General features: G+C 33.8%; 1 protein-coding gene across 1 annotated transcript in view; it reads right to left on the bottom strand.

The window, feature by feature from the left end:
- The window catches only part of LRP1B (LDL receptor related protein 1B), a gene marked incomplete at its 3' end in the record, with an annotated part of 1343287 nt that overhangs the window by 528678 nt on the left and 800339 nt on the right, over window positions 1-14270 (bottom strand). Inside the window, exons 19-21 of the mRNA XM_037064526.1 lie at window positions 12975-13055; window positions 11658-11822; window positions 4474-4476 (exon numbers count right to left, since the gene is read on the bottom strand). Coding sequence (XP_036920421.1) covers window positions 4474-4476; window positions 11658-11822; window positions 12975-13055 — 249 coding nt within the window. The remainder of the gene's footprint in view (window positions 1-4473; window positions 4477-11657; window positions 11823-12974; window positions 13056-14270) is intronic.

Raw genomic sequence — 14270 nt, 5'->3', positions numbered from 1 at the left:
GTAATGGTAAATTTGTTTTTTAATGAAAAAAAATCTCAATAACTTGCAAGATTCATGACGCAGTCTACCCTCTTTGGGGTTGTTTTTTTTTTTTTCTATTGGTTGCGAACCAGGAAAGAAGAAAAAAGATCTCAGGAATCAGAAAAGTTAAGTAATGTTACCTATAATTACATATCTATTTAGTATCAAAGAGATACCAACTTTATTCCAGAATCTTTAAAGAGTATATTGGCCTCAGGGATGCCTTTATTTGCTCTTTAAATAAATATTTATTGCCATGTGCCAAGTATTTTTCCAAGCACCAGGACAGAACAGTAAATAAGAGAGAGATTTGACTGTTCTCACAGAATTTAGCCAAGAGGAGAAAGAAGTATGTAGTCATTTGATACATAATTATAGAAGCACACGAACCAGGTTTGTCCAGAAAATAGTAAATTCTAAGAAGAAAATTGATCAGAGGAAGGCACGTACATCACCTCTGATCACAGTTCATTGCCTAAATCTGGTCATATCGGGTGGGGTCCCATCATGTTGCCATTCCCCCCTGACCAAAACCACAGACTTCTAGGAAGTACAAGGTTGTGTTCCAAGAAAAGGGGAGAAATGTAAGTATTTTTGGAACTTCCTTGATGACTGCCATAAGAGGTGACTTGTATATGGGGACACAGTGACAAGGGTGATTAAAGAAGTCTCTATGAGAAGGGGATATCTGAGGTGAGAACAAAATGAAGGAAAATAACCATTCATGCAAGTTAAGGTAGAGAACAGAGAAGTCAGAGGAAAAAATGCAGTGTTTTTACAAAAAGAGGAGGAAGTGAATGACTGTGCATGAATAAAAAGAAATCTGAGAATAGGCAGGGGCTGGATCTTGTAGGGTTCTGTCAACATGTATGGAAAAATGACTTCAACAGGTACTTGTCCACTGAAGATTTTGATACACAAGAGTAATGATAAAATTTAATCTATATTATTATATGCCAATGGTTATTATTTAAAAAATAAAGATGATTACAATGAGTGGAAGTAGGAAATGACTTTCGCTGGAGTCCAGGAGAAAATGAAAAGCTATAGTGTTTGCCTTTTGACAAGATCACAACATGGTGGGTATAGAGGGAAGTACGCAATGTGCTTAGTTACAAAGCAATGTTCTAAGTGCTTTGGTAGGAGAGAGCCCCCTGAGAACATGCACAGAGGAAAACTAACCTGGACATGAGGATTTCAGATGAACTTTTCTTATGAACAAAGTCGATAGCAGTCATACAATTTTCTGTGGTATGTGATGGGAAGAGAGGATAGAGAGAAAACTAAGAGTGGACAATGGCTGGACTCTGAGTTGCCTTGTATAATAGGATAAATGGTTTGACTTTAACCCTCAAACCCACTGGGAGCCCAGAAAGGCCTTCAGCAAGATTCTGGTGTATTCAGATATGCAGTTTATATAGATCACTTTGGGAGTATTTAAACCATACATGGGGAACCTAATCTCTACGATTCCTTAGATTTATAAGGGGTTTTACATGTATGCATCTATTTCATTCACTTGGACACTCCACGTTTACAGTCAAGTCAGGAAGACTATCACACACATACACTTTGATATTTCTTCACTTCCCTCTTTTCATTCCACCACCTCACAATAAATTAAAAATACCTTAGCTCTATTTCTTAATGTCTGTTATGTTTGGGTATTTATTGCTGTCGAGAAATGTTGTCCTCCTTTCCCAGAAAACAAAAAAAACACTATGGAATTTTTTTTCCCTGTTAACTTTGCCAAATGAAATTGGCTTCTGTCAACAGGTGCTAATTTTCCCCTGGATGACAAGCTGCATTTCTCTGAGGAACCTGTGATGGCCACTCCAACTTGTGCTGTGGGCCTGTGTGGCTCCCCAGAGCCCCAGCTGCTTAAGCTTCAGGGCTTGGCACACAATCTGTCTTTATAACACGGTTTATTCCAGTGGAGTGTTAAAATGATGACTATGTTTATATGTATGTGCTCATGCTGTTTTACTGTTATGTTTTCATGTTGCTGATGCTGGTTATATTTTAAACTAATGAAGTGTTATTGTATTTTTGACCTGAAGCTATTTAAATCAAGCATACAGTTGATTAAGCAAAATGAGTTTCTACACACAACCGATTGGGAGATCTAATAAATAAATGAACTTATAGTCTTGGAGGAAAACCAGTGGTGGAATCTATCTCAATATTTAAATGAATTCACTGGGATTAAATATTTGCAGTTAAAAGACTAGCAACAATACAGGGACAGAACTTTTTATCCTAGAGTTAAAAATTGTAAAAATCAGGATTGCAGAAATTAAATTTATACTATGTTTTTTTAATATATTGTGTTTTATAAGGAATGTGAAAGCCCTTTTGAGAAAATAACTAATAATGGCACAGCAAAGATAATGAATTATTTAAATTGTAAAACAAATATGGGGGAAATACTTCTAAAAATTGTTTCTGTGGAGTTTATACTTGAACTTATCATTCATTGTAAAGTGCTTTGAAAAGTAAAAAGCACTGTGTATGGAGTGTTCACAAAGCTTCATGCATTTCGTATAATCATCCTGTGTCAGTCCTTGCCCCATTCCTAGCATTTTAATGAATTGCTATTTATTAATAACTCCTGCACCTGTACCAGCTGTTTGTTTCACATTTCTGGATATTCTTCTCCTGTCCTGAAACTACTGAGAATCAGTTGGGTAGCACATCAATAGTTACTTCATTCACCAAAAAGGTATGCATACAGTGTTGGCCTACTTCTGTCCAAGGAGACCCCTAACATTCCCAGAAGGAAGTTAGTGTATCCCTGGTTTCTAAAAAGCCTAAGGAGAGTGGTCCTTATTAAAACCTACCTTAGCCCTTGAGCTGCCTAGCTAAAGGCTATGTTGGGGTGAGTGGGGGTATATTGTTCTGTTCTTCTACATGAGATGTGGAAGGGACTCCCCAGGGGCTGCCTCTGCTTACCTAATGGTGTATAATCTCAGCTGTGAATTGACAATGGAGTCAAGCCTGGGGCCTCCTTCTTAAATCAACTTGTCCCTCTGGACATCCAAGTACTCACAGGTCATTTAGATTTCAGATGTTATATCTCCTGGTTATTGTTCTCACTGCCCCTCCCTTCTCATCTCAACATATGACCAATGGTATATGTTTTTGGGCTTTCATAATTTATTTAAACAACCTTTTTTATCCTCATGTACTTCCCTTACCAGGAATTATCCTGATTATAATGTTTTATGGGACTATCAAAACCATTTATAAGTACATGGGACTTAATGACAAATTTAATAATAAAACAGAGACAAGATTTTGAATTTTAAATATCTATTCTCTGGGTAAGTTATAGAAATTAAAGATAAGGAAATGGAAAATAGTATGAGGATACCTAAGCACAAATTTAATTATATTAGCACAAAATGTTTTTTAGTGTTAAAAACGCATAGAAATGTAGACACTCAAAAAATACATTGGGATAAAGTTTTAATTCAGCATATTAAATATCCCCCAGTAAGGTAAAATATTGAAATGAAAACTATGAAACAAATAAAGCACTATTTTTAGTTCATTAAAATTTTAAGCTTTTATATCTGGAACTCTACCATGAGTACTTAATTTAGAATTTTATGTATCATGGGAATGATGAAATTCTATATTATTTAAATATAAGTAAGCAGAACTAATTAATCTGTTAAATTAGCTAGAATTGAGAAATCTGCTTTTCTTCTCACTATTAAAATTAAGCAATCTCCTTAACAGATACGTTAGATGTCAAATATTAAATAAACATTACAATGTGGATATTTCCTGTTTGGAATTTATTTCTTGCCTTATTAATGTGCCTGGCTCAGAGCAAGTGTTAAATATTTATTATAAAACATTTTTGCCCTGGCTAGTGTAGCTCAGGGGGCTGAGTGAGAGCCTGCCAACCAGTGTTGCTGGTTGGATTCCCAGTCAGGGCACATGCCTGGGTTGCAGGCCAGGTCCCCAGAATGGAGTACAACCACACATTAATGTTTCTCTCCCTCCCTTTCTCCTTCCCTTCTCCTCTCTCTAAAAATAAATAAATAAAATATAAAAAAATTTCAGATAATGTTATTTAATTGGATATTTTAAAATGATGTGGGGCATTATTATAAAGAAAAACTATGTTTAACTAAATATATATATATATATATATATATATATATATATGCTATATATTTGATGTAGGGCCAAAGAATGCCATTTAAAAAATATTAATGGTTTATCTCCTCTTTCATTGGCCTTTTCTTCTCTTCATTATTTTTTAACTTTGTATCATAATATTTTTTAAAGGTTTTATTTATTTATTTTTAGGCAGAGGGGAAGGGAGGGAGAAAGACAGGAAGAGAAACATCAATGTCTGGTTGCCTCTTGCACTCCCCACACTGGAGAGCCTGGTCTGTAACCCAGGCATGTGGCTTGCCTTGGAATTGAACTAGCGACCCTCTGCTTCATAGTCCAGCTCTCAATCCACTGAGCCACACCAGCCAGGGCTGTATCATAAATATTTTGATGGCCTATAAAATAAGGGCATCTAGGTTTACTCAAGAGTATAGCTCCTTTAGAATGTGTCTCCACCACTTTCATAAATAAAGGGTCAGCTATCTATGACTTGCACACTAATTCTGGTCCATTAACTATTTTTGTAAATAAAATTTTATTGAAATGCAGTAATAATTGTTTGTAGTTATATGATTATTTGTAATCATTTATAGTGTAGCTTTTCTGTCCTAAAACAGTGGAATTGTGTAGACGCAACAGGCAAAGCCCGAAATAATATCTGCCCCATTATAGGGAGTAATTGCCAATGCCTGTATAGAATGTTCTCAATTCTGTTTATGATTCACGAACATCTGTTCAAGTGCAGACATATGGACAATAGCAACATGTTTTGATACCAATGAGTATTCCATGCCAGGAAGGTGATGGCAGTTTCAAATGATTATTTTGTGCACCAAAGTTATTTGGGGAAAGGTTTTGGATACAGATATTAACAATTAACTTTCCTTGGGAACCCCATGGTGCACAAATGCCAAGATCAAACTGAAATGACTTTCCTAACAAAACGTGAATGAATGTAGTCAGTGCTTGTAGGAATAGAATAAATACCTAAGTGGAGATTCAGCTGATAATTGACATAAATCAGTAAAGAAAGGCTTACAGTTCAAATAGGCTCTGAAAGCTAACTACTATTTCTATAGGAAAATGGCAAAGTTTTATCCCATTGTTTATTTCTTTACTCTCACAAAAGCATAAGCACTATTCAATTATTGAAAACTGAATTAATTATTTTGTAGATTTTCCATGCCCTTTGTCTCTTTTCTGTTTGTTTATTATTTTCAATTTTATGCTAAATATTTAGAGTCCTACTCTTTCACTGATCATTAACTACAAACTGGAGGTTGGGGAATCAGAATTTAAAGACTATAAAAATTAATTCACTTTTGCCATTATTTTGGGGTGTCATTAAAAAAGCAGAAAACAGACTGAGTTTCTTCATTTTAATTAGGTCTTTTTGTTAGCTTTTAAGTTTAGCTATCAATTATATCTTTTACAAAACAAGAGCTATTATGTTACTCTAGGGTCAAGCTACCCAATTATTGTCTTAATAGAAAAGCTAAATTAATCTATAAATAATTGTGGATCTATTACTAACTTTCTGTGTAGTAAAGATGAGAATAATTAGTCTCCTTCTTCCTGTTTTCATGATCCATTTTCTAATATTTTGTTTTTAAATATTTGTAATTGTCTGACTCCCTTTCATTTATCCTGACAATCACATTGCTAGAAATATTATAAACTCTCCAAACAAGCGTTATTTGATTTTCTTTGTATTGATGTTAAAGTTGGTTGCTATATTAAGGTGAAAGTACTTTCAAGAAGCTATTTTGTTCTGAAAAACAAAAAGAGGCTTCCTATGGATAAATTCCATTAACAATTAACATCATTTTGATATTTTAGTATTAACATTTCTTAAGGAAAATAAATCATCAATGAGAGAATAAACTTAAGCCAGATAATTTGTATTATATTGAAAACATATATTTTTAAAAACTTAGATGGAGTTAAATTTGTCTTAAATTGTATTTTTTCAGAAAACAATCTATACTTTTATCACAAGTTAATATTTTTTAAAAACTAGGACAGAAAATTAAATGATTTGCTGAGTCCATAATATAACTTGCTAATTTTCCCAAATTCAAAGCCAATAGTTTACTCTCAATAAAATTGAGTGACTGAGAAGTAATTGTAGTTTTTTCTTTGATTGTATATTTTAACAGATATGAATTGAAAGTATCTTCAGAATATTTTCATGAGAAAAAACAAAACAGATGTCTGTGTTTAACTGTGTATAGCATTTATTGGTATTGATTAGGGTTAATCTGTGCTGCTGAAAACTATGGTGGTTCAGCTGAGACAAGATATGACATACACCAGAAGACAAAAAATGTTGGTTTAAATTTCCATTATCTCCGTGCTTAAATGGGTGACCTAAGTTTTCAGCTACAAATCACATTTTCATACCTGTAGTTCTCTGAGTGGATTCAACCTTCCTAAGGAGGACATTGTCTCTTTTGGGTTGACAAAACTGTTAGACCTTACTGGGTTTTCCACAAAGAACTTGGAATAATTACTTGATTCCAAGATCCCTACTGAAGATGCCTTTATGGGTCAAAGACCTCAGTCCCAACATCTCTAACACAAAGTTTTATCAATACCTTCCAGCATGGAGCATGACGTTTTTGTTATATAAGGATAATTTTATCTAGCTGAGCTCTGTTACTCACCTACACAATGAAAGAACTGAACTAAATTATTTTTAAATTTTCTTTCATTTCCCTATATTTTCTGAGTATGAGGTAAAACTTTTGTGTCAGACAAGTATATTATTTGAGTGACTTAAGAAATTTCCTGTGTGGGGATGTCCATTGCTATTCCAATGACAAAACTCCAGAATCTAATTTATCAGGGAGACTTGTGGAAGGAAAAAAAATAAAAAGAAAAGAAAAAAGAGAGAGAGAGAGACAGACAGACAGACAGGCAGGCAGACAGACTTACTATGATTATTTAAGGTAATGGCCCAGTTTTCTTGTAGTGACATTTGGGAAGTTTCATTAATGCCCTGAAGTAAGTAGAAAAATCTTTCTTTTCTCATAAAGGAAAACTGAGTATATAATTGAGAGAAAGGTAGTAATTATTTGGGAATCATGTAGATGTTATTTCATAGAGAATTAGGAAAAAAATGTTCAACTCAATATCTGCAAAAGCAGATATCTTGATATAGGAATAAAGAGCAGACCTTAGTTTGAAACTCCTACTGTACACAGACATTTAAATGGAGGAAGAAATTACAATTCTAGGCAAGCATTTTAATTCAATCTTCATTGTCAGGATCAAATGGAGTAACAAATGTAAAGTGCCTGCCAATGAATGAATCACCAACAAATGCTAACTTCCCTCTTCGCTCCCCATATTGTCATTAATGGAACCCACTCACTAACACTGTCTGTTTAATAATAGATACAAAATGGATTTAAACTTTTCCTATCTTTCTGGAATATACTATTGGGCAAAAAAAGCCTTAAAGAAACAGAATTATAAAAGATAGGGAAGATATCCTATTTTATTTTATTAAATAATAGACTGAAATTTAAAATATGTACTAAATAAATGAAATAAATTATATTATTTTAATAAAATATACATGACTAGATCAATGTATCTAGTTCTTGTACATCATGAAAATAAACTCCAGGATTTGGAGGTAAAGCAGGGACACAGATAAAAGTTACAAGATAAATAAGACAAAACAAATGAGGGTTGAATTCTGTTAGTAAAATCAACATTTGTTGGTCAAGAGAGAGACTCTTTCACTCAATAATTATTTACAGAGCCTTCACTGTGCATCAAATGTTGTTATTGACTAGGAAACTACAATGTTAACACAAAGTTATTCCAGATTCCTTCTTAAATTTGAGAATAAACATGTGGTGAGGTGAAAGATGAATGAATGAATGAATGGTGAATGAATGAAGACAAACCCCGAAAAGAAAGCAGAAGTTTCCAAGCCAGAAGCAAAGTTGAGAGTATCAGTAGACAGACAAGAACATGTGTGACTATGCATATTAATGATGCTATGTATGTAACTGCATCATGGACTAGGGCACTTGTTAAAAATTATCCTTCATAAAATCAAAATTGAAAATCTATACATACTTACTTTTAAATTTGCAATTAATTTGTATTCAGAGTATAAATACAACTTTGCATACAAGCATGACCCGGTTCATGCACGTAGAGTATTAGGCAGTAAACAGTCCCTTTTCAGACAGCCAAACAAAAGGCATTAAAGATGATGGCCATGAATCTTTACTTCCTTCAAGTACAGAAAAATCAATTTTTGAGGGATGTTTAAGCTGTATTTAGAAATTATTACAAAATTTAGGCAAAGTCTATTCTAGAGAAAACCTGTTTTCTTCTTCATCAAGCTCATGCTGAAGCTATTTGTATACATTTGTACAGTCATTTCAGACTGAAATTGACCATAAGGAGTAAGTGTCTAATGGTACCGAACAACTTTCATACAGTTTACTTCAGAAATGCTTATTTTAGGGTGAAATATAGTTGAGACTGTTCCCAAAGAGTAGAAGAATGAAAATTTACATATTTCAAGTGAATTAAACTGTCAACAATAAGATAATTCTATGTGATTGTATTATTATAGGTGTGACATGTGTCCAGAGATTTTTTAAAAAATTCCAACTAGAGTTTAACACTTATAAGAAAAGACTAAACTCTTGTTTTAATTTTATTACTGATGTCCCTACTAGTAAAACAATCTTTTCCCAACACCTTTCTAAACAGCCAGTACTGTAGCTACAGAGGAATTTCCAAGCTTTTGGGGGTCCAGCCTCACTTATTTTCCACATGGAAAACTACTTACACAGTACATTTACAGATGGATCCCTATGGGAAAATGTACTAATCAAAGGATTCAGAAATAAAACGAAGCTAGAGCTAATTGATAATAAGCAGCCATCTAAATGGAGGAAGAAATCAGTTTGCTGTTGATTGTATTTTTATTCCTCTGTTGCTCATAGTATGTGTGCATACCCCCAAAAGTTATTATGACAGTAAAGTACTTTCTAAGGATACTGCATCTGTTTTGCCCGGCATGGGAGTGTGGGAGTGAGAGGAAGGAGCAGTACGACAGTGAGAGGGAAGGGACGAGTATATATACATCTAGGAGAAAACATTTTCCATTTATTAGTCATACTGATGATAAAACAAGTTAGGACCACCAAAGAAATTTTTTGAAAGTGGTTTCAGAGAAAATACAAATTGAACTTCCAAATTTTTCTAAAATGGAGATTATATATATAATGTTCCATTTCCTAATTTCTCCTGCTCCTTTACTATTAAGAGTTAATTCAAGAGTATTTCTACCCTTTTGAAAACTATTTGAGTTGAGAAAAACTACACCATATGTTCTGCTTAGCCAGGCAGTGTGAAGCGAAGTCCTGAGCAATTATGTGGTAGATTTGATCAGTTCTGACACTCAGTCTTGAAACTCAAGCCAAAATGTCCTGTTCTTTCTTCTGCGGCAGGTTTGGGAACTGAAAGATTACATGACTAATTGCATCACATTTCTACTTTACCTTGGCAATGGTCTCACAAACCCTGCCCGTTACAAAATGGCTTTTCTGATCAACTTCAACAATTCTATGTGTCATAGTTATTTAATAACATCAATGCCAAAATATATAATCAAAATAATGATGGATAAAAGTATTTAAATGCCTTTTTTGAAATATTTTGGATTGTCTTGCACCAAAATCATCCCAGATTATTACTTTTCTTCAATTATGTAACTTGTATTTGCCAAGTATAGTATTTGATTAGGAAATCCTAGTACACATTTTAATCTAATAAATGTAAATTAGTTCAGGAAGTTCTCCTCATCCTTGCTTGAAACATGTCCAAGAATCATGTAGATTATCTGGATCATTTCCTTAGTGTATTACCATAATCATATAAAAATGCATAATGTTCGCATTGACAGTATATCATTTACAATGACATATTAGTGAAATTGAAGTGCTCTAAAGATGAAACCCATTAACATTAAATAATCACTGATTCTATAATAATTCAAACCCAAAAGTTCTCTAAAGAGCTTACAAGGGGTGCCACCTGCTTTGGATGCTCATAAGGCTAACACAATCTCTCCACAACTTCTTAAGGTGTGCTGAGCACTTTAACTTAGAGATAAATAGACATTGGAGAGATGGATGGGATTTTAATTCTGAGGTGAAAGTAAATTAACTTTGGGAAAATTTATCTTTCACAGCATATTATGGGGCAGTGCCAGCAGGCCACAGGTGTGTACATCACGAGGAGCTTTAAAAGACACCTGTGAGGTAGGGGAAATGCAGTTTATATTTGAAATGTAATTTAGCAATGAAATGTCAACTACACCCTAGATGAATGTTGCAAATATACAAACAAAAAAAGAAAAATATTTTTGTATTCTTTTTCTTTTTCCATGTAAGATTAATGATAAACAAAAAAGTTCTAGCTCATGTATTCTAGTGGACCAACTAAACTGAGAGAGAAAAGAATAGAAGCATGAGGCAAAGAGGAGAGAATACAAAAGGAATCATGTCAGAGAAAACACTCCCGAAATGTTCTATTTTATACAGGTTGTCAAATATTTACAAAAGACAAATATATCTCCCTGGAAAGCACTTTGAAAATTATTCCTTTTTGACATTGCACAATATATGGCTCCCCTAGCACCACCACTTAGACAAATCACTTGATTATTTGTCTGTGTGTATGCTAGATTTTAAAAACCAAAAAGGGAGTGTGTTTTTTTCATCCTTTTATCCATTGTTTTTGCCCAAGCACAGTCAGTACCTGACACACAAAAAATCCTCAATAAATATTTGTGGAAGAAATAAAAGAATGAATAATGTCCTACTTAAAATATGTTATTGATTATTTAAGTGTTTAATAGCCTAATAATTCTTGTTATATTTCCAACATGATTTCTAATTTATTAATTTTCCTTTATTGCTCAGCACATTTTCCAAAGTAACTCTTACCAAAGACAGGGTCCAGCTCCCCCTGGATATGCTGAGAACCATAGTCATGGTGTTTTTCCTCTCAGCTTGCTTTCCAGAAAGTCTGTCACTCAGAATATATCACAATTTAATAGGGGATTATCTCTAACCTTATGGAAATATACTGGGTGTGAAAATAAAAGGAAAATTATGCCTGTCTTTTTTTTTCCTTTCTCTTTGTGATAGATTTGAACTATGGCCATTTTTAAGTTGGAAGGAGGCTAAAGTGTAGTAAGTACAGCATCTAATGAAGGTACAGCATTTAATGAAAGTAAGGAGCAAGACCACAGAAGAAGTATCAAAGTGTAAGGAATTACTAAAGTGACAAACCAGAAAAAGGAAGAGCGAAGCTAAAGAGATCAGCAAATTATTTTATACAGTTTTACGCATATATATTTTTTCTGATGAGCAATGTATTTTTATATAATAGTCACTCTGAGATACTCCAAATATGCTATAACAATTTGAAATGTGGTTTCATAGTTTCACAAAGTTACTAACCTTTGGCACAATTGACTTGGGCCTCATCACTGAAGTCTCCACAGTCATTGTCACCGTCACAGGCCCAATGGCCTGGGATACATCTGCCACTGGAGCATCTGAACTGGTTGTCAAAGCAGGAATGAGCACAGCCAGCTTCATCACTCCCGTCCCCACAGTCGTCATCTGGAAAGAAGCCTCAACATAAATGTAGGGAAACCAACCCAAGGGGAAGTGTTTCCTTATAAAAATCAGGGTTTTTTCTTCTACATTTAGCATTTCTTTTATTATTGAAAAAGAAATGCCAAATTAGTGATCAACATTTCCTATGAACAATGGGGGAATTATTTTCTTCTTTACACTGTTTCACTTCTGATTTAATATCAGCTGCTAAACTAAGGGGAAAAAACCCTTGACTTTAAATATTGAAGCTCAATTTCTATTTCATTCAGAATTGACTAGCCACTAACTGAATTAATCTATGTACCATGAAATAATTCTAAAGTGGGAGGATGATTGGGAATGTAAGAATTCCATGAAATGTATAGCTTGTAACATAATTAGTATAGAAAATTATTATTTTGAATTACAATACCTATGTGGAGGAATTTATCATTATATCTTCAGTTCAGTCTCTCACTCCCCGTTCTCTACCATGAGGGCCACTGTGGCCCCTTCACACACTGGCTCCTAAGTATGTATTCACACTGGAAAATTGTTGCATACTATCATTAGCAATGATTTATGTTCTTTATAAACAACAATTGTAGACGGGAAGGGAGAGGAACATAAAGTAGAAATAGATTACATTGAAATCGATGGCTGGGAAAGCATCAATTTATATCTAATTCATTTATCTGTATTTGGCATAAGTTAGCATAAAAATAACATTGAATACAAGAAAAAATACATTTGAACATAAAAAGCAAGGTGACAGAATTGAGACCATCTGGATAACTACATAGTAATTTATAAACTACTCCATCACAGGTTATAGAGCATTTTTCATAAATATTTTGGGGAACATGAATGGTCCAAGTCATTTCCCCAACTGTCCCATTTTTACCACATTGTCTGTAGATTAGACTGTGTCCAGCACAGTATCCGAAAGCAAATCTCTATCATAGTCCCATGGGACAGATATTGAGCTCCATTGTCCTTAATGCTAATTTCTATTATATCAATAGAAAGGGGCCAGCTGCCCCCTCACCACTTGTTCTAGCCGTTTGCTTGGCTCTGCAAGCTCCCCTCATAAACCGCCTCTGAAGGATGGGAATCAGCACAGCCAGCCAGGCCCCCAGTCAAAGCAATGCAATGCAGTGAACAGGTGGTACTTGCCAGAGTCACAGTGCCATTTGCTGCTAATGCACCTTCCACTTTTACATATAAATTGAGTTAGTGGCTCACAAGTTGGGAATTCTGTGAATGATATAAAAACATTCAATAGAAAATATGTTAATGACTGTGCTCGACTTAATTTGTATCTCCTTTGCTAATTTGATCAGAGCTCCTGCTCTGTCTTCCACAAAAGACATGGAGGAAACATCGGATAAAGATATATAGTGACAGTAACTTCTTGAGCACAAAGGATGCATACACTTTTAATATCTTATTTTATATGAATACTGTCCAGTGACGAGAAGCCAAGGAGAATCATTTGATAAATGACTGTTTGGATGAATTATACTGAAAGTAAAACAAATAGATGTCAACTCCCTGTATTGAGGGACTCAATCACTTTTCAAAGAAAAACAGCTGGATGATGCTGTTTGTTATAGTGTGATAGTCACATATGTTTTAAAAGAAAAAGGGCTTTTCTGAAGAGAGAGAGACAAAGTAGGAAAGTTATATCTAACTTTGCCTCTGAGAGATGTAAACATCACAAGTTGAATGTAAAAACAAAAGAAAAATGACAATAAAATAGTTTAGTTGGTATCATATAATAAAGATTAAATTTCATGATTACCAAAGGCATGTCTTGAACATAAGTTCTAGAATAAATTTTGAACACAAAAAATTTAATTAGAGCCTAAGTATGATTTAAAGACACATATAAAAAGGAGGCAATCACTGACAAGTAGATATAAGGTTATACCACAGGCTATAACCTTATTTGTTGAAGCAACGCAACAAATATTCTGACATACAAAATAGTAATGGAAATAAAAATGAAAATGCCCAAAGATTTAATCAATACTCTAAAAGAGTTTTGTTTTGGTACATGACAAAGCAATGAAAACTTATGTTTTAGGAATCAACATGAATGTTGTCAAAATGTTTCCTTCCTTAGGTAAGTGATTTCAACATTTAGAAGCTACACAGTAGACATGAATCTGTGACTTTAAACAGAGCATCAGTGCAAGTTCTGGTTCAAATGAGTAAACAACTAAATGCAGACTCTAAGGTATAATGAGATCTAGTTTTTTAAAAAGGAATGTTATATCTTTGCATCTATAATAGGTTAATTCATATTTAAAAATCTTCCTTCTGTATACAGGAGCATATTAATGAATATCACAAGTTTTACAAGAAAAAAATCACCCCAATTATTTGGAAATCTCTGACATTTGGTATAAACTTCACTGGTTAAAAATTTTTCTATGTAATCTTTCATATTTTTTCTGTCTCTTGTAA

Source organism: Sturnira hondurensis, unplaced genomic scaffold, assembly GCF_014824575.4.
Source record: "Sturnira hondurensis isolate 20B ecotype Veracruz unplaced genomic scaffold, ASM1482457v3 Scaffold0015475, whole genome shotgun sequence".
In the NCBI taxonomy this organism is placed as follows: domain Eukaryota; kingdom Metazoa; phylum Chordata; class Mammalia; order Chiroptera; family Phyllostomidae; genus Sturnira; species Sturnira hondurensis.
Note: the sequence above shows the minus strand (reverse complement) of the source record. Positions and strands in the feature narration are given on the sequence as shown.